Source organism: Oryzias melastigma, linkage group LG22 (genome assembly GCF_002922805.2).
Source record: "Oryzias melastigma strain HK-1 linkage group LG22, ASM292280v2, whole genome shotgun sequence".
Taxonomy (NCBI): Eukaryota; Metazoa; Chordata; class Actinopteri; order Beloniformes; family Adrianichthyidae; genus Oryzias; species Oryzias melastigma.
Genome location: NC_050533.1, coordinates 3,109,891 through 3,133,166, shown reverse-complemented (window position 1 = coordinate 3,133,166; position 23,276 = coordinate 3,109,891). Strand labels below are relative to the sequence as shown.

Below are 23,276 nucleotides of genomic sequence, written 5' to 3'. Positions count from 1 at the left end.
CCTGCAGCCTCAGCTTTCAGATGTCATTAAGCACAGATGGTAAATTGTTTAGTTGCAGCCCCCCCACCCCTCCAGACAGCAGATCACAGAGAGAAAGAATCAATCGGACCTGCAGACATGATTCGAACAGCTTAACGAGTGGTTTCTTCTTCTGTTACAAGCTAAACTTCCGGTTTTAGGGGGGGTTGAAGGTGTGCAGCCCCCTCCTGCACCCAGAGAGCAGCTGCAGTAATTGATTTCTGCAGCCACACTGGGGTTAAATGACTGGGATTAGTGGACTATGAACGGGGCCTATTTATTAGCGGGATGCTCATGATTAGCTCGTTACTCAGTTCACTGAGGCTCATCCTGCTGCCTGTCAGAGGGGCGGGGCGGACTGTTTGTGCTCAGATTTAAGCCCCCGCAGTCAATAGGGGCGTCTGCGGGTCCGGCTGCGGCGCAGGAATCCTGCTGCAGCGTCTGGGGTCTGCTCAGGCCGCTCGGCCTGCTTAAAGGCACGATTTATTTGAACTCCGCCCATCAAGGAGGGAGAAATACGAGCTGCTTATCTCTGGGAGGCCTGGCTGGAGGAGCTGCTCTCCTCCTGCCAGTGCGGGGTGATGAATTTTCAGCAGGAGCCACAGTTAATTTCATGCTCTGCATTTTCTCGTCACGCCTCGGTAGACGTGTCTTAGAGCCGGGAGAACGGCGGGAACATCCTCACCGCGACTCAGAGGATGCTCAGCACCTGGAAGAATCAGCTGAGCAGCCTGGAGGGCTCACAGGGAGGGGGTGGTTCCATCTCCGGACCCTCCAGGAGTCAATCAGGAGACATGGTGGACTTAAACCAGGATCTGCACCACCATCCATATTAAAACTGACTGTATTTCCTTTGAAGAAAAATAAGTGTTTTACATATAATGATCTAAATCGTTAAAATTAAATAAACTAAATGACTGGAGATCACATCCAGGAGAAAAGATTCAAGACTGAAAAACATAAGAAAAAAATCATTAAAGGTTTATTTAAATCAAAACAAATCTTCTTATTTTACCATTTACATATCCAAACCAACATTTGCTTGGAAACACACTATTTATGAAGCTGTTGCTTTAAAAAAAGACTGGTTAAAACTTTTGTCTTAATAAAAGTAAATTCTTACATAAGAATATACAAAAAGATGTTTTTGAAATTGAAATCAAATTTTTAAATCCAGTTTTAAGATTTTCAAATTAGTCAAAAATAAAGAAGACGAAGACCAGAAGATGACCTTCTTCCACAGTGTTACGTTCAGATCTGTATTTTTATAAAAACTTACACTAGATACAGACTTCTATTGAATTTCTTTAACCAGATAAAAGTCATGAAATCGAACACCGTCTGCCCTCTGAAAAAGGACACTAGGTCTGAAAAAGACAGAAAAATCTTAGAGCAAAAAAAGCTAAAAAAATTACATTTTCAAAATAAAAGCTTGAAAGTTTATACTTATTTTCAGGAATTAGAACAACCTTATAACACAAAAAAGATCCTGAAAATCAGATAAGATTTTCTAAATAAAGAAAAGTGATATTATTGTTTTACAAAAGCAGATATGATACATTTAATAAGACAAAATATAGATATATAATATAATATATACAATATAATATTAGTTATATAAAAAATGTCAACAGTTCTTCATTTATTGACGGTTAACTCAATAAGATTGGTTGATGATCAACATTTTGCGTTTCTAAATTGTAAAATAACAGTGACATTAGATTATTACAATAAAATATCATTTATTCTCTTCAGGTTCTGATAAATTACTTTCAAACTTTGAGGAACCATCTCTCGTGATATTTTTTAGAGCTTTGCTGTGTTGATATTTAGAATTAGCATAAAAAATAACACTTTGGACATCAGTGACTTTTATTTTGGAACATGCTCTGATTTTTAACTTTATTCCACAAGATTTTTTCCCCAAGTGATGTCTGTAAAATACAAAACAGTAAGTCTATGTCTAAGTCTATTTGTTTTCTGTTTTTTTTCTTCTTTAAGATTAAATAATCAGTTGGACATTTTTGACTACCCATGGCTCATGTTTTTGGCTTTAACAATTCTGAATTTGTTTGCATCAAAATGCATTTAAAACATCTCTTACTGTGGGAACAACAAACCACAACTGTATGCCGGTTTTATTTCTAAACATAATAAATGATGACAGACCACCTATAATCAGCCAATAGAATCACAGGTATCAAAGCTACAATCCTTTGAATCACTAATCCACATAATCTTGGTCTCCCTTTAGTGAAATTACTTTATATTTGTAATTAAGAACAGGATTTAAAATGTAAAAATGTGTAAAATTGAAAAAGCGTCCGCAGGGTTTTTCTCCCCATCAGGAGTTTGTAATAATTTTCTGCAAACTGGAGATTTTCTGCTCAAACAGCAGACTGGAGCCGGCTCCTCCTCCGAAGCATCTCTCCGACTCATTTCTATTCAGAGCAGAATCGCGGTGCAGATAAGCTGCTGTGTGCCGTCCAGATTTGAAAACACTTGTGCAAATGTTCACCGGACCACATGAAAGGCCGTCCAAAGCAAAGACGGTCACTGCTGATCAGCCACTTCCTGTTTTAGTTTTTATTAATGAATGTCATAATGTCATTTTGAAGGGAGTCGCTGGGGTCTGTGTGTTTGGTGTGAAGACAGAAGTGGTGCAGGGAGGAACAGGAAGAGCAACTGAGATTTATGAAGCGGGGACCAGGAAACATGTGGATGAAACCCCAACAAAGACGGGATTTAAGGATAAACGTTACAACTACCTGTCAAGTAGGGATTCACTTTCCCCATGATTTGGTTATAACCTCAGTTTTTGGGTCATGATTTGGTTTTGGTTTAATATATGATTTATGTGTCACAAAGCAGCAACAAAAAGGTAAAAAAATCGAAAAAAATATGTTTTCTATTTGCTCAGTAGCCCAGTTGAAATCAGGGTTCAACCTCAATGAGTTTCATCCAGTGAACTATGCACATAAGATCCTTTCCACCCGTATCATGGGAAGAATCACTCATCAATATAAGGGTGGGGACCTGGACCCCATAAGAGAGCACGAGGGTTAAGGTGGCCATACGAGCATCAAGGGAACAGCAAGATACACCTGCACTCCCCTTAAGGTGCCACCACTTCTCCTCCATCGACTGGACAAGCAGTACGGGTCAATCACCCAAACGGGTGACTGAAAATATTCCCTCCAAACCTACAGGTCAGGAGAATGAAAACTGCAACACATTTGTCATCAGTGAGCTTCAGGAACAGCATGGTCGATGTAGTGAGTCCCAACTTCTGCAGAGTTTAGGAATTAAATTAGGAATTTCTGAAATGGTTCAAACTCGCCCCGGGGCCAAAATATTTCCTGAGAAATGAACTCTCGCCGCATGAGACCACACGAACCAGAACCAAAATGGCCGCAATAACACAGAACACATGTACCCTCCAACGGAGAGTTGACTTTACTGGTCACCATGGTAACAACAAGCATGTCCACATCGTGTGCTGATGTGCACCAGTCCTGAGTGTTTCTGTAAGGGAGGACTCGAGGCTGTGAAGTTGAAGGGTGGCCCTTTAGTCAGCTCCATCCCGCACATCTCGATGCTCCCCGGCCCCGGAGAGCGGGGAGTCTGAACCGGGCTCCAGCTTGACAGCCATGATATAACTACAGCAGGCAGCTGCGAAGCAAATGTTAAACGTGCCCTCCTCCCCACATCCCTCAAGGATTTTCCCTCCTCCTCCGACTCGTTTGTCCGATAAGCTGCAGCCGTGAGCTCGTCAAGGTCAGCAGTCATCCGGCCCCACCCAGCGTTTCCACAGCCAATTCCCATCACATAAAACCCCCAGCACCAGGGGGGGGGACTTTTCTTTTCTGAGCTGAGCCCCCTCCCTGTTTACCCAGAGGAGCAGCAGCTCTCTGAAGGATTCAGTCAACACTGACACCTGCTGGTGAAGAACGGAACTGCACTGACTTAAAAATAACTGAAGATAACTTCAGTTAGGATTATTGAAGGAAAAGATTCATAAGTTTCATCAAAATTGAGAAAACATTTCCTAATGTTCAGAATACACCTCAGAACTCTGACAGAAACTGATTAACTCCATTTAAGCTACTGGATGTCTTGATACGGATGATGATGTTCCATTTGGGTTATATGGAACAAAGAAGGAATATTGTAAAGTCTGCAATCATTGGGTTGCTGCAATTAATGCGGGCAAACTCCAAACATGCAGCTTTGCAGCAAACACCTCAACTGAAGTTTGTTCTTTAGATCATTTTCTAAGAAAAAAATTAGCCAAATGAAACTAAAACTTCATGAAAGTCCTGCAAAACTTTAGAAATGTGGTCTCGTGATTTTTTTTTCCGTCCCCGACGTCAGCTTAAATGTGGCTGTTAAGGGTTATATTTTAAATATTTTGTTGTAAAGAACTAATATGGAAAGATAAATTATTCTTATTTAATCCAAACAGCACTTCGCTAAACTAAGATAACTTGCAGCTGTGTTTTAATTACAGTAACTAGATCAATTTCACTATTTTTTAAGTTAAATTATAAAATCATTAAGTACATATATTGTATTGCCTGCTTTGTCTTCCTAGATCCTATCACAGACTCTTTAAATCCTCTTTTTCCTGAGCCTTAACTTTTTTTTTGCAGAGTCTCCTCTCTATCTTTTACTTTGAAAATCTATGTTTTCTGTCACAAGAATAGAAATTTTGTGCCAGCTCGATCTGCTTGTGTCCCACCTTGAAAACGTCATGCACTTTCTTTCCTGAGGTGCCTCAGCATTCACTGACCCTCATTTGTCCTCCTCGAAAAAGTAGTTGCCAAACAACTTCATGCTCACTAAACACAACTCCCTTGAGTCTGGTTTCCATCCCTGACACAGCACTGAACCTGGACTCATCAAAATCACCAACGACCTGCTCCTCCAGAGGACGCTTATCCGTTCGCATGATCCACACTACTTCAGACTGCTTCAAATCCTTTCCCTCTGGCCGGACACAGTTCATTCAACTCTCTTTCTTCCGGTCCCAGTCTTCCCTCATCACTTCTGGTGTGTGATCCTCCTATATACTATAAAAGCCATCCACAACCCTGCCCCTCTGTGACTCTCCAATCTGACCTCTCCAGCTTTCAGCCGCTCCGCCACAAACTCTGGAAGTCATTTCCGCCTGACTTTAGGACTACAGATGCAGTTTCTACCTTTAAAACTAAACTCAAATTCCTAGTAGTTTCCACCATCACTTCCTTGTTTTACTCAATTTTCTGCTTTTAATTCTGTTTTTAAATTGTCTTTTGTAAGTGTCCATGAGGGCCCTGAAAGGGACGTTCAAATAAAATTTGTTCATATTATCATCATCTTTTTGCTTCACTGTTTCAGAAGAAAAGAGAAAAAAAGGTCTGATCATGTTCTAAAACAACGGATGCTTTGACAGATCTACCAAATCCAATTCCCTATTTTCTGTTAATTATCCACTTAATAAAGTATTTCCCTTTCATCTGAATTTACTTTGATCTGTAAAAATCCTCCTCCAGACATTTAAAATAAAACTGCTGCATCTTCTGCACAAAGGTTGTGCTGAATCACAAAAGTCTGAAGGTGAGAAGTCACTAATCAGCATCAGCTGACTCTTTGATTCCCCTTTCCCCGTGGCGCCTTCCTATATCGCCGTAACAACCTTGCACGCGCTCAGAGGAACCGGGGTGCAACTCTTTATCTTCAACCTTGGGGTGGCGGCGAGAGGGAGGGAGCGCGAAGCTGTGCAGATGTGCCGAGTGAATCAGCGTTTTGTTCCGCTTTCATCTCGCAAATGAAAAGCCGCCTTCAAAATGGCTGCTTTCCTGAAGCCGCTGTGCGGCGAGGAGGAGAGGGATCATCAGCGTGCGTTTGTCCTCGCTCTCCGCGCCTCACCTCCTCCTCCCCAATGATGAGCCCTCGCCTCCTCATGCAACTGCTTCCAGTTGACTCACAATCAAACGGTGTTTGAAAGCTGTCACAGAAGGAAAGGAACATTTTTCTTTTTAGATTTTATCTTCAGGTTTTTAAAAGATGACAAAACTGAACCATTTCTGACTTTGAGCCTATTTCACACTATCCTAAAGGAATTTTAATTCTTTTTTTCAATGTAGTTTTATTGATTGGACTATGAGTTTGGAATAAATTCAAATTATCGATCTTATATAAAAATAGGACTACCATATTACAATTAAAAAAATGATTGGTAATGAACCAAATTCAAGATTTAGAGAGCAAGTCTTAGGATCATAAATTAATTAAAGTCATTAAAATTATGTCTAAATTTAGCAAAAAGGAACAACCCTTCTTTTTCTCTTGAGCCTTTAAAGGGAATAAACTAATACAAGCGATTAATCCTGAAAAATGCAAAAGAATCAATCCATTAATAAATGTAGAAATATCCTCCTGACTACCAGCAATGACATTTTGTCCTCTGCAAGGAAAAAAAATCAAACCCTAAATGTCTCCTAACCACCAATTTAAGATTTGTAAATGGCTTTTCTCAAGCAATCAAAATAAAAATAAAAAATAAATAAATAAATAAAAATCGGACTTAGAATACTACTAAATTTACGGCTTTAGGTTTCTACGATTGACAGTATCTGAGAACTGGAGTGAGTGAGTGTGATGTCATCCAGAGAAAGTGACCAGTGTCCAGCTCTAACTAAATGATGCCAGTCACCATTTTTTCACATCATGAATGCCGCCATGGTAGAATTTAGAAATCCTCAGGTGTGAATCCCATAAAGTTTCGGGGAAATGATTTGGTCAAAATTTTTTTACTTTATAGAGAATCAAATACAACAGTAGCTGGTTTCTATGTTCTAACACTTAAGATTTATTTTCAGATGGTCGGATGTTAGCCATTGTCTGTATTTGAGAACTGGAGCGAGTGAGTGTGATGTCACACATAGAAAATAGCTTCCTTTAGGCTCCAACCAAATTAAGTGTTTCCTTTTTTTGTGTGTGCGAGCAGTGATTGGTCAGAATATAATTAAGTCAAAATTTCTATGGCAACCACACTTGCCAATCAGAAATGAGCTTGTTGGAAGGCCACACCCCCCGGAAAGGGGTGCTCGAGGGAATTTGTCAAACGTTTTGAACGTTGGACGCAAGACTGCCCACTTTTATTAAGGTATCTGATTGATCAGTTTCCGAACGCTTGTCTTAATAACTTGAACTATGGTATTGTGAAAATTATCAAGAACATGTTTTTAAAAATTATTTGAGCTATAATGGTTATTCTGACTAATGGAAGGAGTGAGTAACAGCTGTTTATTTCTCTATAAAACTCAATGGGATTTTGACTTCTTGGAACTACCAGGTACTTCCCGTTTGGAACGCCAGGGGGGTGGAGTCATTCAGTGCAGTTCTCACATACAGTCATTGGTTTCTAATGGACATTAATGCGGTTACATGTGTAAAATGTCCTTGATCGGATCAAAGACTGGATTAGAATAGAACTTTGTACATGGGCCCTGAAAAACTTTATCCGATTATAACTAACACTTAACTTTCTAAAAAACCGGAAAGGGCCGTGGAAGAAGAAGTTTTTGCAGCTTTGAGTGAGATGATCTTCTGAGCGTCCTTTCATTATTATTAATATTTTAAAGTGACTGTTCACTTATAATTTTCTAAATCCGGGTGGTCAGTTCTTTATTCTTGGCTCCATACACTCGGGGGAAGGGTTAGAGTTACACATTTAACTTTAGATGTGAAATAGCGTTTCCCGGGACCATGAGAGTCAAGATTAAAAACAAAAATATAAAAGACTAAAATAGTAGATAACTGACTAAAATACTAGTAGAATGCCAATAAATAAGAGAATAAAAGAGCAATAAAAGGTGCAAAAAAGAGCAAACACACTCACACTAACTCTTCTAACCCCATACTGCCTCCCATCTTCACTTCAACACTACCCAACTTGTCTCCATACACCCTCAAAAGATTGCCCAATTGTATCCGGCTAACCAGTCAACAAGTCCAAACATGATGTCCGGTTCAAAGGGAACCAATGAGATGCTAGCCATAGATCCAGATTTAGCCATTTACCACACCCGTGACAATGGCACGTTCCGTTTTCATGACGTCCATTGAGTTACCCGTACGACCCAAAGGAATTGATCGACACACCTGCACTCCCCTCTTCTCTACGACCCTCCACGGACCCGGACAACCCAGGATCCACAGAACCCGCTGGAGTCCACCGCCGTACAGGTGCATGTGACTAAAGCTTAAATGTCATCGGTTTGTATTGGTAGGTTGGAGAAGATGTTAACCATAAATGAAGGAATACAATTTATGGAAATAAATCCTTTTAGTAAGTCTTCAGCTGTTGAAGTTACATTTTATAAGATTTTTTTACACTCTCCTTTAACCTTTAAAAAGCAAAGAAACTGCAGATTGAAATGTTTAATCTGGCAGTTTGGGTTATTTTATTCCAAAGACACTTTTCAGTCAGACTTTCAAGAGACTACGTGGCATTTCTCTGTCTTTGGTCTTCAATGAGACATTAAAAAATGACGGGTTTTAAATCTTTTGGATTCAGGCGTTGAACTCTTTCAGCCCCCTCCTCCCAGCCCCTAAACATCACTCGTGCATTATTCATTTCCATTAAGACAGCTTCATTTAATTTCCCAATCATCTGTTGGCGAGGTTTGTAATGAGATGCTAATAGAAGGCTGTCGCCTCTGAGAGCAGAGGAAGCCAGCGCACGAGTCAAAGGACGCCATTGCATAATCACGCCGACATAAAGCCGCCTCCCTCTCTGCTTTTTACACCTCTTGTTCTTTAATCTGCCTCATCAGGGCGAAGACCAAAGGTTCATACAAAGACCAAAAAGGAGATGTGATGGTTCTTTCATACAATTTTCCTTTTTAGAAAAATGTATATATGCTCACCGGCCACTTTATTAGGCACACCTGTCCAACTGCTCGTTAACTAAAATGTCTAATTAGCCAATCACATGGCAGCAACTCAATGGATTTAGGCATACATGGTCAAGAGGATGTACCGAGTATCAGGAAAAAGGTGATTGGAGTCACTTTGAATGTGACATTGTTGTTGATTCCAGACGGGCTGGTCTGAGAATTTCAGAAGTCTTCTGGGATTTTCACCCACAACCAACCCTAGGGTTCACAGAGAATGGCTCAAAATCATCCAGTGAATGGCAGTTCTGTAATGCTTTGTTGGGACCAGAGGTCAGAGGTCAGAGAACAGATTCCAGCTGATAGAACGGCAACAGTAACTCAGAACCGCTGGTTACTACCGAGGTCTGCAGAAGAGCATCTATGAATGCACATGTTGAGGCAGGTGGACCATAGCAACAGTAGACCACACACCTGTCAACTAAGAACAGGAAACTGAGGCTACAATTCACTCACTCACCAAAACTAACCAATAGAAGATTGGGAAAACGTTTTCTGGTCTGATGAATCTTCATTTCTGTTGCCATATTCAGATGGTAGGGTCAGAATGTGGTATCAACAATATGAAAGCATGGATCCATCCTGCCTTGTATCAACAGCTCAAGGTGGTGGTGGTGGTGTTATGGTGTGGGGGAAATTTTCTCGGCACACTTTGGATCCCCAAGTACCAATTGAGCATGGTTACATCCCTTATAATAGACTTGTTTGTGCAACATCGCGAATCGAACACGACATACTCAGAAACAACTTTTAATCATAAATTATTTTGTATACGACCTCTATTATGAGGAAAAAAATGCTACAACAACATGTAAAAAACACAAAAAAGATGGTTTTCAATGGAGGAGGAGCACCTACTTTGAGTCACAGCTACAGTTCAGGGGCAACATTTTATAAAAATGGTTCAAAATAATCTTAATTTCAACCAAAAACTATTCCAGCTTTGTGAACTCTGCAAGCATATTTACATATGTAGAGTCACCTGTACTATAGCAATAAATAAAAAACTTAAGTTTTGATACTTTTATTTTCTCTGTAGTTATAAATACAAAGTATGGTTTTGTAAAAATGTTAAAGAAGCAGTTTTGTACATATAATTTGTATTTGGTCTAAAAATGTTACAGTTTAGTGTGTAAATCAGGTGTCAGACTCCAGGCCTTGAGGCTCGGCATCCCGCTGTTTTTTCAGGAACTGGCCCTCTTACTGTTGATCACCTGGATCAGGTATGTTTGCCAATTAAAAGCTACAATGGTAAGGTAGACCTCGAGGCCGGGAGTTTGACACCTTTGGGATAAACGGTTAAAAAAGAACACAAACTATTTCACAAAAACACAAGAAATTTACATTTATAAGACCCTGATCTTTGCTTACGCTAAAGGCGCATAACATTAAACATTATAGAATAATAAACTAAAAAAGGCTTAAAAGAGTCTCCTTAAAAAATATTTATGCACAAACCTCATGTCAAATGGTCCTGATGAAGACAATGATGAAGACTCAGGAATGATGGCTAACTTTGGAAAAACCACTGAACTGTTCTTTAGTTTTCCTCTTTGTTTTTTTCTTTTACATTCTGGATAAAACTCATCTGTATTTCTTCTAAACAGGGAGAAACAATCACTTTAATTTCATCCAGTTTCCTTCTGAAAAGCAGTTAACGCTGCCGACCTCCTTTAGTTTTACAAGTGTGTTTGGAAGTTCAAGAAGAGAGGCTCTTCTGTCTGAAGCATGACTGAGGTTTCACTAAACACATCACCAGTTTGGAGGATTTCTGCATCACGAGAACATTTGCTCGATCCAAATGTAAAATACGTTACTCAAGGCTGATTACAAACAGAATCTGAATAAACGTATCAAAAACTGAACAAAAATTTTCTTCAGTGAGTTTAAGCTCAAGATTTAACCTCCTACCTTGGACTTGAGTGTAGAATATTCCTCCGTGCCGCGTTCCACATGTCTGAACGCTGTGAGGTAGTCGTAGCTGATGACCACCGTCTGCAGACAAAGCAGAAGATCAGCAGGCAGTTTGATTATCCATCTGGATCTGATGGATCAGAAGTCAACCATGTCTTCTTTTTTTTTTGTAAGTAGTCAAGAGATGATGTGAACTACAACCTTCACATCTCAGACCACAATCCCCACAGAGTCATGGTTAAAATCAGCTTTAGTGAAGCTGAAACCTGTTTTCCTGAAGAACCACAGATCCTGATCACAGCACAAACACTGAAGATCAGAACCAGCTGGTCTTCCTTTAGACCGGAAAAACCAACGTCCAACAAAACAGAAAAAAGGGGGAAACAAAACTCTTTTCTGTCATGTAAGCGTCTTTGCCACATTTATTTTTTTTTGACACGACAAATGTGATACTTAAAGGCCTCCATACAAGGTAAAAAAGGAGAAAGAGATCTGAACCAGATTAGCCAAAGAAAGTTTGAGTGAAACACAAATGAATAGTATTGACTGATTTTTAATTTTTGCTAATACCTGATATAACAATATTTTGGAGAACAAGTAGGTCAATACAGCATTAAGATGCCTTAATGCGGCATTGAAACTAAAGCTTGTCATTATTTTTTCACATTTTTTGCCAAGACTTTCATTTAAATTACATTCAGTAAAATGAATGTACCGTTACAAGTCTGTCAATCCTTTTTAGTCAATTACTTTTCTCTTTCTGTACACTTTTTTATGTTATTTGATTTTTACAAACTATGTTCTCTCTCGATTCTTTAACTTTTAATGCCATCATGTCTGTGGATAACTCACCAGATGCACTCTATATAAAAGCCATCTGAAACCCCGCCCCTCAGACACCGCCCTTTGCACATGGCAACAGTGCCAGCTCTTTGGCATTGAAAGGAAAATAATTGATAGAAAATGAACATGGCAAAAATAAAATAGTGTAATATTTTAATTGTGTTAAATGTAATTAGCCTTTTTTTCTAAATCTTTTATTTTCCCATGCTAAGTCTTAGTTTCAAAGCCACGTTGAGTCATGATAACGTCATAGGTCAATAGTCCTTTTAAACATGTATTTAGTTCCTCAAAAGGTTGAATCCATTTGGACGATCTGTAACTGTTGTGAAAGTGTGATATCCAGATGTAGGCTCTGTCTATTTTTTTTATTTGACTCACGAGACGAGTCAAAGATCTTTACAGCATCAGTCCCTTCTATTTTTTTTTTTTTTACAATGTTTTTCTTCCTCTGTATTTTTCAGAAAGCTACACAACAACCACATGTTTACAATCCCTTTCTGTAATCTTTGCAGAAAAAAATAAATCTATAATATTCCAAAAATTAAACCAATAAATAGTCTATCCTCTCGTCTCGTGGTTCTTTAGTGACGTTGGAAGACTGCAGCTCCTCACACGGATCTTCTTAGCCGTCTGGATCTTTAGATCGTTTTGTTGTTTCATTAAACGAATCAATAATTACATAAACTTATGCACATAATGAATAACTTATATAATAAATGTATTTATAAGTATAAAATATGTTAAAGATTTTATTTTCCTCCTAGGTAAAATCTAGAAAATAAATTATAAAAACAAACAAAAAAAAAGATTTACTATTTAACTTTTAAAGTGAAACAACATAAAACACTGCAACCGCAACCCAAAATACGAAAATAATGTGCAAAACAAAAAGGAAAAAAATGGTAATACTTAACAGAAATAGCAAATATCTCATGTTTGTGAATCGGATCTGCTTTCTTCAGTCAGTAATGATCTGATCTGTTCTGGAGAAAGTTGTTCTCAGGTGTCTGCACAGGTGAGCAGTCGGGTCTGTTTGGAATTCTTTTCTGACAGATTCTGTCATCCTGTTAGAGCTGCCACGATTAGTTGACTAATCAACGACTAATCGACTATTAAAACAGTTGACATCTAATTTAACAGTTGATTAGTCAATACTTTATATGGAGTCAGAGTGTAGTAACGTTGAACAAAGTTGTGAGCGTTCAGCACCTTTTTTCATTATTTGAGTGAGTGATTTTTGAAAAATAGTTCCTTGTTTCCGACCTCATTGGAGAGATCAGGAATATAGTTTCCATCAAACTCATTTTGACAGCTGACCTTTGACCTTATATACTCTTTATGTATAAAATTCCTTTTAAATTGTTTATTCATCTTGAGGGGTGAGGCACCTGTCAAAACGAGTTTGATGGAAAGTATATTCCTTATCTCTATTTCATTTGATTTAATCTTGTTTCAATCCCTGAAACTAAAGAAGGACAGAGGCTGTACGACTCATTAAAACTTTAATAAACTATCATCTTTATTGTCTTTATTTTTTGTTAGTTTAAAGTAAATGCTGGTTAAGATGTGTGCTTTACATCCACTTTTCGTTTGACCCGATTCGTCGACTATTAAAATAATTGTTTGTGGCAGCACTACATCCTATTACCAGTGAAATGGTGTGTAAAATGGCTCGTATGGTCGCTCTGCACAAACACGTGTTGATCTTTGAAGAGAATTTGAACAGAAAAAAGAAAGAGACGATTTGCGGTACTATGTAATAGATACAAATGTTCTATTGTAAGTTGCATTCATGAACTCACAGTGGCTGCAGCTCGACCAAAACGGACAACGCTCAGGTCACTGAGGTCCAGCTGCTTGTTGTAGAGGTAAAACCCAGACGAGGCGAACACCGCCGTGGCCAGAGAGGAGAGCTTGAGGAGCCGGGCAGCCATCCGGGGACTGCAGGAGAAACACAAACTCCATTCTTTACTGTTAACAGAGAGAAATACTTCCATACGTCCAGTCATTACCTAAAACCCACTCTTAATTTAAACAAATCAATCGTTTTCAGACCAAAAAAAAAATACTTCAAGTTTATTTTTCAATACAGAATTCAAAGTTTTTCATTTGTTTTAAATGCAAATGTGAAACAAATCCTTTTTAATTATATAAAATCACAAACTGAATCGAAATATAAACTTGTAGATTCAGTATTTTAGCAGTGGTACTCAGCCCAGCTCACACCCATCACACACCTGTCACAGGTGTGAGCTTAAGCAAAAATACACACCATGAAATTTAACAAAAACTCAGTCAACGACTAAAAACAAAGTTCATGAGACTGATGCATGTAAATCAATGTAAGTCTGTGATTTTTTTTTTCAAAAAACTAAATGAACAATTCTTCCTTTATTTTAATAGTATTTAAAGTATAAACAAAGATGTGGATATAGACCTTTTAATCAAAGAGAAACTAAATAAATGTCATAAAAATTAAAGAAAAGGAATGTGTGCATCCCAATGCAATTTTCTAAAGCTTAGTTTGGAAGATAACCTCTTCAGTCGTCACAGTACTGGACACAGTCAATGTTTATCACCTTTTTAAATGAAAATTTGTTTTAAGACATCATTCGAGCTGTTTTGCATATGTAAATATGTATGTTCCTTTTAAAAGCTGTTTTTTCTCCATCCCATCTAAATTCTAGAGGAGTTCTGCCACTGAGAAATGGTCCTGCATGGGTGATGACGTCATTGGAACAGCTGGAACTCACCTTAACAGGTATCTTTCTATCTACAACAATGACCAACAACTAACCATGGCAAAACTGAAAAATTATCATTTTATTTCCATGTGAACAAAAACTAAAGAATAAAATGAAAATCTAATTGATTTAGAATCTCTATTTGACTTTCCAGGAGAGTCAGTTCCAAACTCTCAGCGTCCAGAGATGTTCCCGCGCCGCACATGCGTCCTGTCATCATTGTCAATCAAAGCCAACTTCACTTCACAGCAATCATCCCGCAATGCGCGCCCCCGACACTCACCTGTGACGTCAGATGCAGAACTGATTCAGCCAGAGTCCAATTAGCTTCATGTAAACATAACAGGATGAAAACCTGGACGTTCCGTTCCTTTCGTGTGTGTGTGTTGTGTAATGGCCGTTCACGTTGTGTAACTGTCGTTGTGTGAGCGGACACACAACAGTCAGCCGTCACGCTCCACCACCCGCAGCTACGACAACATTTTACCGGAGAAACAGACGCCTCCTTTCGGTCCATGCACGCGCTGGCGACAGCTAACTTACCGGTTCCGGTTTTGACCTTTTCGCCTCTTTTCAACTTGAGCGCAAGGACTTCTGGTTAATGTAGTCCTTATTCTGAATTTGATGGAAGCATTTGTGCTTCCTGTTGGACTGAGGGGAATTTTTAAAAAAGCAAATCAATCTCTGGTTATGTGTTGATTATAAGACACTTTTTGAGTTAAATGGTGATTATATTCGCTCTTATTGGCGCCATTTTCAACCACTCTGGACTACATTTCCGGTAATTTGAACACGTGACATATCCGTCACGAGCAATGCAAATTGTTTTACACTGGTTTTTAGACAGACTTTTGCATATTATGAGAGTAAATCGTTAATTTTTATTTTAATTATTGTTTTATGTTTCCATTTTATCATTTTAATCCAAAAATTATATTTAAATTTTACAATGATATATTCAGTTTCATTTATTTTTCCTAATGTATGTCTGTTGTCCCAAATAAATATTCAAATTTTTTTATGATTATATTTGAAACAGGAAGTGTGACACCATCATAATAAATAAAGTTTTTTATTTGTCAACAAATATTTGTTTTACAACACAAAAACAGAGGGACTTAAGTGTTTGAATCTATACAGCAAACACTGGTTGCAACAAGCATTTCAGACATGAAGAAAAGGCAGAGGAAGCTTCTCTCTTCTCTGGAGGACCACAGAGGAAGCTTCAGTCAAACTCTGCATCTCTGTTGGACCTCTGTCCTGCAAACGGGCGTCTGTTCCTCTGAACCTGCAGCTAAAAGCAGAAGCATCAGTTAGAAACCAAATTCTGCAGAGAACACACAGCTTTGTCTCATGCATCCTTCCTGAGAGTCCACTTGAAGGTCAGGGATTTGCCGTATAACTCCATTACCCATAATGCTTTACCTTTGCTCCCTCCAGAACATGAGGGTCCTTCTGCAGAGCATTGTTCAAACCCTCTTCTGTTGTGAAGCCGACCCAGCAGAAGCCTCTGTGGAAGCCTGTCTCCTTGTCCTGGTTCAGCACAGACATGCAAAGTCAGGAGCAGTGGACACCACCCACCAAAAGGGGGCAGAAGTTTCCAGGAAAGTTATGCCAAACATGTTAAAAAAAAAAAAAAATTCTGAAGGAAGATCTAAGAAACAAGTTGATAAATGAATAAATACTTATAAAGAAGAAGAAACTTACAAATGGCAGAAGACATTTCTTGACTAATCCAAACTGTCCAAAGTACTCCCGCACCTCCTCTGCAAAAACAAAAGCTTTGTTCACAAACAGAGGAAAATACAAAATATACTCGCTTTATATCTAATTTCTCAAATATTTTTATTTTATTTTATTTTGGGCAGAATGAGAAGGAAACGTGAACCTTCACTCTGACCTGTTAATTAAGCTTATAGCAAACTGCTCCAGAACACATTAAACTCCAAACTGACAAACCTGAAAACTTGGTCTACCCTGATTTAAATATAGGAATGGTCTGTTTATGAAGAAAAAAAAAACGTTTTTGGCATTGAATATCAGATATAAGTGATATATTAAACACTCAAAGAATGGTGGAAGCATTTGAAGAACCACATGTGTTGGTTTATGAAAATGATTTTGAAATATTAAAGTTTTTTTATATAAAACTAAACAGTCAAATGTATCAATTATTTAAATAATCTTAATCAATAAATCAAATTTGCAATTGTAAATGAGTGTGTTTAAGATCAAATAACTTTATTAATCCAGATCAGGTTTAAACATGTACTCTAAAATTTTGATATTTTTTCTATAAAACCGAATTTGTATACATCAATTATGAAATAGCTTTTGCTTTCAGGACTGTTAAAAAGTGGCCACTTATTTTCAATCATTTACCTTTTTTTAAGCATTTATAATACACAGTTATCTGCTTAAATTTACATTTATAGACAGAATATTGTGCTTTATTAAATTATTACAGTTTTATAACAGCTAATAATTCCTACTTTGGACGAGTAATTTTGCTTCTACTTGGGTAATTTTACCTATTATATATATATATATATATATATATATATAGTAAAAGTAGTGATGTGACGTTCTGTATCGAGGCTTCGAGACGTGTGTCGAGTAGTGTAGGAGGAGCTTCCGTGAAGCATGTATCGAGGCTTGCTTCATCTAGGGGAGGAGCTGAGAATGATGACGTCTGAAGCTTCGCTGCCCGGCTGTACCACGTGACTAATTCATGAAGTGGTTCAGGTAGAGCCGGGAGTCTCGACAGAGGCATGAATCCTTCAGGCTCCATACAGAGAGACAAAAGAGATTTAAATAATAATAATAATAAAAAACATTGTTTCATAAACAATAATCACTCGTCATATCTCAGTGTTACAAAAGTGCAATAATTATGCAAAGTAGTCCTTAATTCATTGCCGGAGTTACATTCTTAAAAACAATGGATGGGCAATATCTGTGAAAGATTCATCTTTATATTTATTTAGAATAGCAGTAATTATAGACGTCTTAAGGGTGTACATCCCCACATTAATTTTGTGATGAGACGTTCTAAATTGAAGCTTCACGGCAGGTATAGAGGAGGGAGGAGGAGTTTCTCGGTACACAGAGGCTCGTCGCCAGTTTTTTTGACGCCGTCATGAATCCTGCAGGCTCCATTCATAATGCGGGTGTTTGATGGAGAGTTACGATTGGCGAGTTTAGAGATAGTTCGGACTGAGGTAGAGATAGTTTGGAGAACGTCTTTAAATTTAGAGGAATAATAATACAATTACAAATGACACAAATATTCTGTCCCTTCAAACACTGATCTGGTTTCAATGTTAATAGGATCATTTTCCAAACTCTTCATCCTGTGACACTGCTTTTTCATGTATATCTGTTTAAGGAAAAAACGTTTATTTACATTTTTTTTATTTCATTAAAGCACCTGTTTCACACTTTAAAAGAGCCCCCCCCAAATGACTGGTTTAGCACCAGCACACATTAGATCCACCTATACTCTTACCTCACTTTAATTTATCATTTTTATAATGTTATAGTTTTTCTGAGAGGTTTTGAAAAAATAATCTTGTGTACATTTATTTTTATCAATACATCAGTAAACACACACAGTGAAAGTTTACAGCAATGGACATGTTTTGTAAACTTCTTTATTTTACTAACATGTTTGCACATGGGTTTTTATTTTCAAAATGCCACAGATCAGATTTTGCTGTTATTTTTTGTGTCCACTGGATGTCCTACTAGAGCAAATGAAGCTCATGAAGCATTGCTCTTTAGTGAACCAATTTAGACAAAGGCTTCAGTGCTTCAAGAAAACTTCATTTGCACATCACTAAGTAAGATACATTTTTCAAGGTCAAATATTTTATTTTTTAGTGATTTTCCGGAGTTCCTGTTTCCGCTCTGAGCGTGAACGCTTTACAGTCGTCCCGCGTGACCCCATGCTAAGTGAAATAAAATCCAAACGAACCAAAGTTGAGGGTCTCCGAACCTCAGCTCAGGTTGGATCAGAATAATTCTTACAGAAAGCTGGACTTACTGGTGGCTGCAGTCCACGGAACCTTTGACACGAACAGCTCGAACACCCTTTTGGACGACGCCGCCATCTTTACTCTTCCCTTTGACCCGTGACGCAACGTCACGTGACCAAAATATCGCCCCAAAAATAAATTAAACAAAACTGAGACATCGTTTTATAATGAATAACTACATAAATTATGAGTTTTTGTAATTTTGAGAGAAAACATTTTTTAATCTATGAAAAAATGAGCTCTAAAAATAGTTTTAGATTAGGGGTCAATTGCGTAATGGCAAAGATGGCCGCCTCCATGGTGGAGAGCGGGGAAGATGTTTTTAGGAAAATGTTTAAGTTTTACAAAAGGAGAGACCCCCCTCCCGACCTGAGGGGGGTGATTGACTTTTCCGGCGAACTGCCGAAGGACAAGGTGAGGAAACTGCAGCGGAGATGAACCTTAAAAGACTGTTTATCATGGCCTGCACGCGCGCACGCTGCTCAGCTGACGTGTTTGAGTGAAGTCACGGACACATGTTCACCTGTGACCCCGGCAGGTCACTCCAGCTCACCTGGACGCAGCTGCCGTGAGCGACGAGGAGGCCGCCCGGGTGGGACTGCAGCCCGTCAGAGAGTGGAGGGCCTTTAGCCTGCAGGGCTTCCCGGGTACTGCAGCAGCATGTTCCTCTGACCTGGTCTCATCTTCTCATTCATTGGCTTTATTTACAGTCTTCTCCAAACAAGCATTAAAGATTTAAAATTATTTTTGTGTTAAAATCCCTCCCGATTCTTGTTTTTAGGCTTTATTTTCATCTCCAATCCCTTCCTGCGGGGCTCCCAGCCCTTCTGGGTCAGGCAGTGCTTGAAGATCTACCCTCAGAAACCAAACGTCTGCAACCTGGACCTGCACATGTCTCCCTGTGACACCCAGGACCTCTGGGCAAAGAGTGCACCTGTCCTCAGGTGAGAGCTTTGGTGGAAGATGTTCACATTTTTTCACTATAATTCTCAACATCTTCATCAGTCATTGCACCTAAAGAGGCGGTTCCTACTCTAGTTATGCCACATCACTCCCTGCTTCTCATCACCATAGCAGCAAGAACAATCTCAGTGTATCCCCACAATCCTTTTACTCCTTCGACCCACAGATCTCCTTCCTCTGGAAAGAATCAACCCAAGACTCTGTTGGAGAAGCTGCACTGGGTCACTCTGGGATATCATTACAACTGGGACAGCAAGGTGACATTCGTCAAAAAAACACTTTTTCCAAAATGGAGGCTTTGTTTTGGTTTTATCTCCATAGCAACCATTTTATTTTTTGGTCACATGGAGGTGACAAACCGATCTACATCATTTTTTGAAGAATCGGTAGAAGTAAATATTTGAATTTCCTTGGCAATTGAGTTTTTTTTTTTACTATTAAAGATGACAGTCCCTTCCTGAGGTGAAAGGTCAACTAAACTTTGGTTGTTGTTGCAGACTTAATGAGGTGACTTGCGTGTGAAATTTCATGAAGGTCGCTTGAACAAAAGTGTTCCGATTTTGTGAGAAAACTGAAAAACATATTTACATCTTTCATGATGTTGAGAATGTGACGGGGTCCATTTTTGTGGTTAAGAAGGAAAAATGGCAAAAACAATTTTACAGTCCAAGACTACTGCAGGACAGAATAAACGTTTTCTTAGGGTATTAAAAGTATATATACATATGTGTAATTTTCAGTTTTAAAGGAACTAGAGAAAATAAAACTTCAAAAAGTATAAACAATTGACAGATGTGGTCCATTTCCCTGGACGGTTTCAGGTTAAAATCAATAGACTTCAGTCTTTGTTTCCGCTGAGATCTCAAACACTTTGTGCTCTCCCGCTCTCAGACTTACTCCGCCGACAACCACACTCCGTTTCCGGCGGATCTCCACTCGCTGTCGGTCCAGGTGGCCTCGGCCTGCGGGTTCCCGGGCTTCAGGTCCGAGGCGGCGATCCTAAACTACTACAGACCTGACTCGTCTCTCGGCATCCACGTGGATGAGTCGGAGCTGGATCACACGCGGCCTCTGCTGTCGTTCAGGTGAGGATTCGAGGAGGACTCCTGTTTCTAAAAAGCAAAAATCTGAACTGAACTTTAAAGGAGGATCTGTAGGAGGCGGTAAACGCTAACATGGTTATATTCTTTTCAACAAGTGGTTAAATCATCAAAGTCTAGAGGGGAAAATGTCTCTTGGGCCGATGATGACAACAAATCAGACCGTAATCCTCAGAGGCTCAGACATCTGAGCAAAGATTTTGTCTTGAAAATAATTCTTGATATAAAAAAAACTTCAAGACTGAAACTAGAGTTTTTTCTTCCTTTTTTTTTAGTTCCTGGCTCATAGTTTTTTTATTCAGTCATCTGGTTTTCAGATGTTTATCATTGTTTTGTCTAAAGTTTAGACTCTAAACTCATGTATTTTTTAAACTCCTTTATTGTGTTTGTTAAAATAAAATTGTATTTCTCTTTAAAAAGCAGATTTTTTTTTTGTTTTATGTCTTGAAAAAAATGAACTAATAATATTTTTAGGAAAGAATATACAAAAAAAACTCCAGAAACTGAATCTAATAGGAACAGAATGAGGCCCAATAAACAGCCTTGAGGTACCCCACAACTAATTCTGCCCTTAAAGTCCCCCTATGACAAGCTTTTTTATTTGAAAAAAACGTTCCCAGTAGTGTTTTAATTATGATTATGAAGTTTTTAACCACAACCTAAATGACTTAAAAAGCCATTTTTCATGTTGATCTAAAGCCTGTTTCCAAAATTCTCCTCTGAGGGGGCGTGGCTTTTGAAGCTGACCTGATCCAGTGATGCTGATTTGACCACAGAAATGTGAACGACGGCTCATTTGACTGCAGTCAATGTGAAGATACCATCTTCTCTTCTCCAGAACCTGAACTAGACACTAGGAACAGATGAGGGTTTAGTGCATGTGCAGCAGAGCTGTTGATGGAAAGAAGATCATTCATTCAAACAGAGTCTGTCCAAGACAGTTTGGTTGATTTAAAAGGAGAAATACTCAGAAATGCAAAAACAAAATTATTTCTTGCTACATTTATAAGAAAAATCCCACACATACTTGTCAAAAAACATGATTTTCATTGGAGGGGGACTTTTAAATTAACCACATTTTTTTAACCAATGATAAACGAGCTTTTTACAACCCTTAAATCCAGAAAACTGAAATCCTTTAGAAACCTGACTTAGTTATTTCTTTTGACAGTTTCGGACAGTCGGCCATCTTCCTCCTGGGGGGCACCCGCAGACAGGACCCCCCCACCGCCATGCTGGTGCACAGTGGAGACGTGATGGTGATGTCGGGACAGAGCCGCCTCCTCTACCACGCCGTCCCGCGCATCCTCCCGACACCTCGGGGTCACGCCGCCCTTCTGGAGGACCTTTGCCCCGCCTCCCCCCAGGAGGTGGGGGGCATGTTGGAGCCGGTTTCTGAGGAAGACTGGATGGCGTGCTCCGCTTACATTCAGAAATCCAGGGTAAACATGACTGTTAGACAGGTGCTGGGGGCGGGGCAGAGCTTCCCGGAGGCACCGCCCCCATCGGTTACAAGGACAGAGATAAGTGGATACCATGATGGAGAGTCTGGGAAGAGGAAGAGGAGTGGCAGCGACTCCACAAATGAGACGTGAAACATCTGTCCAATCGCTTTTGTTTCTTCTGAAAGGTTTCAGTGACGAAGACGTTTAAGGACGTCCACATAAGGACTCGTGGAGTCGAGTTTATTGAGGAAGGTGTTACAACATCTGAATCATGTTTAAATATCTTAAGAGGTGCAATATGATCAGCAATAGAAACATTTTGTTGTTTCATCTTATCAAAAAGCTTGCCAGTTTTGCACCAGTTTAGAAAACTTTAAAAAATAAAAAAAAATCTTGCAAAAAATTGTGTCTTATTTTGAAAATATGGTAATCTTCTTTCCCTTCTTTAACTTTGTGTCTCTAAGATAAAATTTGCCAGTTATCACAATTGTAAACAATAGGAAATTAATGTCAGCATAAATAATTTAAGCAAACTTAATACTAATAGAAAAGTAATATTTGATGAGCATTTTAATAATATGAAAAGTTTGGGTTAAATTTGTTTACTAGTGCTATACCAGAAGTTGTTCACTAGGTGGCGACAAATCTTAACATTTACAGGGAGCAAATATTTAGTGAAAGGGGTTCAAAGTTTTATTAAAAATACGTTTTTCAAAATCAAATACTAATTTTGTCTTTTATTTTGAAAATTGAGTGATCTTTTTCCTTTCTTCTTGTGCCTCTAAGATAAAATAGTCACGTTTTCAGCTATTTTGAACTTGAAATAAATGGCAACAAAATAAAAATTCAAAGCAAATTCTATGCTATGAGAAGCACTAATATTTAATGATCATTTCTAATATATAAAAAAAAAAAAGTTTCAGCTTATGCAATACCGAACAGTGTACACTAGATGGCGACAAATCACAAGAAAATTGATAAATTCTCTAAAATCATAGCAAAGTCAAAAAAAGGTTTTGATGGGGAATGATGTATTAATAAAGTCCGTTGATCACAGACAGGACAAAAATAACATTAAAGTCAGTTAATTCTCATGAAGAAGAGCGATCTAAACAGGAAATGCAACAAAAATAGAAACTTCTTCTTTTTTTCTGACGCAAAAAACATATTTTTTGAGCAATAGTTTCAACACAATTTGTGCGACACCCAGATTCATATTCATTTTATTTCACACACCTGATCTCCAGACAGTGTTTTTATATTTTTTGTA

At 38.6% G+C, this 23,276-nt stretch overlaps 3 protein-coding genes across 5 annotated transcripts in view; 1 reads left to right on the top strand and 2 right to left on the bottom strand.

Moving 5' to 3' along the window:
• Nucleotides 1-15,177, bottom strand: part of adck1 (aarF domain containing kinase 1) — a 59,415-nt gene extending 44,238 nt beyond the window's left edge. The window contains exons 1-3 of one of the 3 annotated variants that reach the window (XM_024273536.2): nt 15,005-15,177; nt 13,520-13,658; nt 10,872-10,955 (exon numbers count right to left, since the gene is read on the bottom strand). In XM_024273536.2, the coding sequence (XP_024129304.1) occupies nt 10,872-10,955; nt 13,520-13,651 (216 nt within the window). In that variant the 5' untranslated portion in view covers nt 13,652-13,658; nt 15,005-15,177. The other 2 variants (XM_024273532.2, XM_036209929.1) reach the window with 2 other exon arrangements.
• Nucleotides 15,178-15,517: 340 nt separating this feature from the next.
• Nucleotides 15,518-18,637, bottom strand: LOC112148814 (SRA stem-loop interacting RNA binding protein). Its single transcript, XM_024276179.2, has 4 exons — nt 18,507-18,637; nt 16,169-16,227; nt 15,887-15,994; nt 15,518-15,755 (listed from the first exon to the last, which is right to left on the bottom strand). Exons 1-4 carry the CDS (start codon nt 18,571-18,573, stop codon nt 15,687-15,689), a joined length of 303 nt encoding a protein of 100 aa, XP_024131947.1. The 5' UTR covers nt 18,574-18,637; the 3' UTR covers nt 15,518-15,686.
• Nucleotides 18,638-18,665: 28 nt separating this feature from the next.
• On the top strand, nt 18,666-22,922 carry alkbh1 (alkB homolog 1, histone H2A dioxygenase). Its single transcript, XM_024276165.2, has 6 exons — nt 18,666-18,912; nt 19,037-19,145; nt 19,280-19,442; nt 19,628-19,718; nt 20,353-20,546; nt 21,733-22,922. The coding sequence occupies exons 1-6, from the start codon at nt 18,685-18,687 to the stop codon at nt 22,154-22,156; spliced, it is 1,209 nt and encodes a 402-aa protein (XP_024131933.1). The 5' UTR covers nt 18,666-18,684; the 3' UTR covers nt 22,157-22,922.
• Nucleotides 22,923-23,276: the final 354 nt, after the last annotated feature.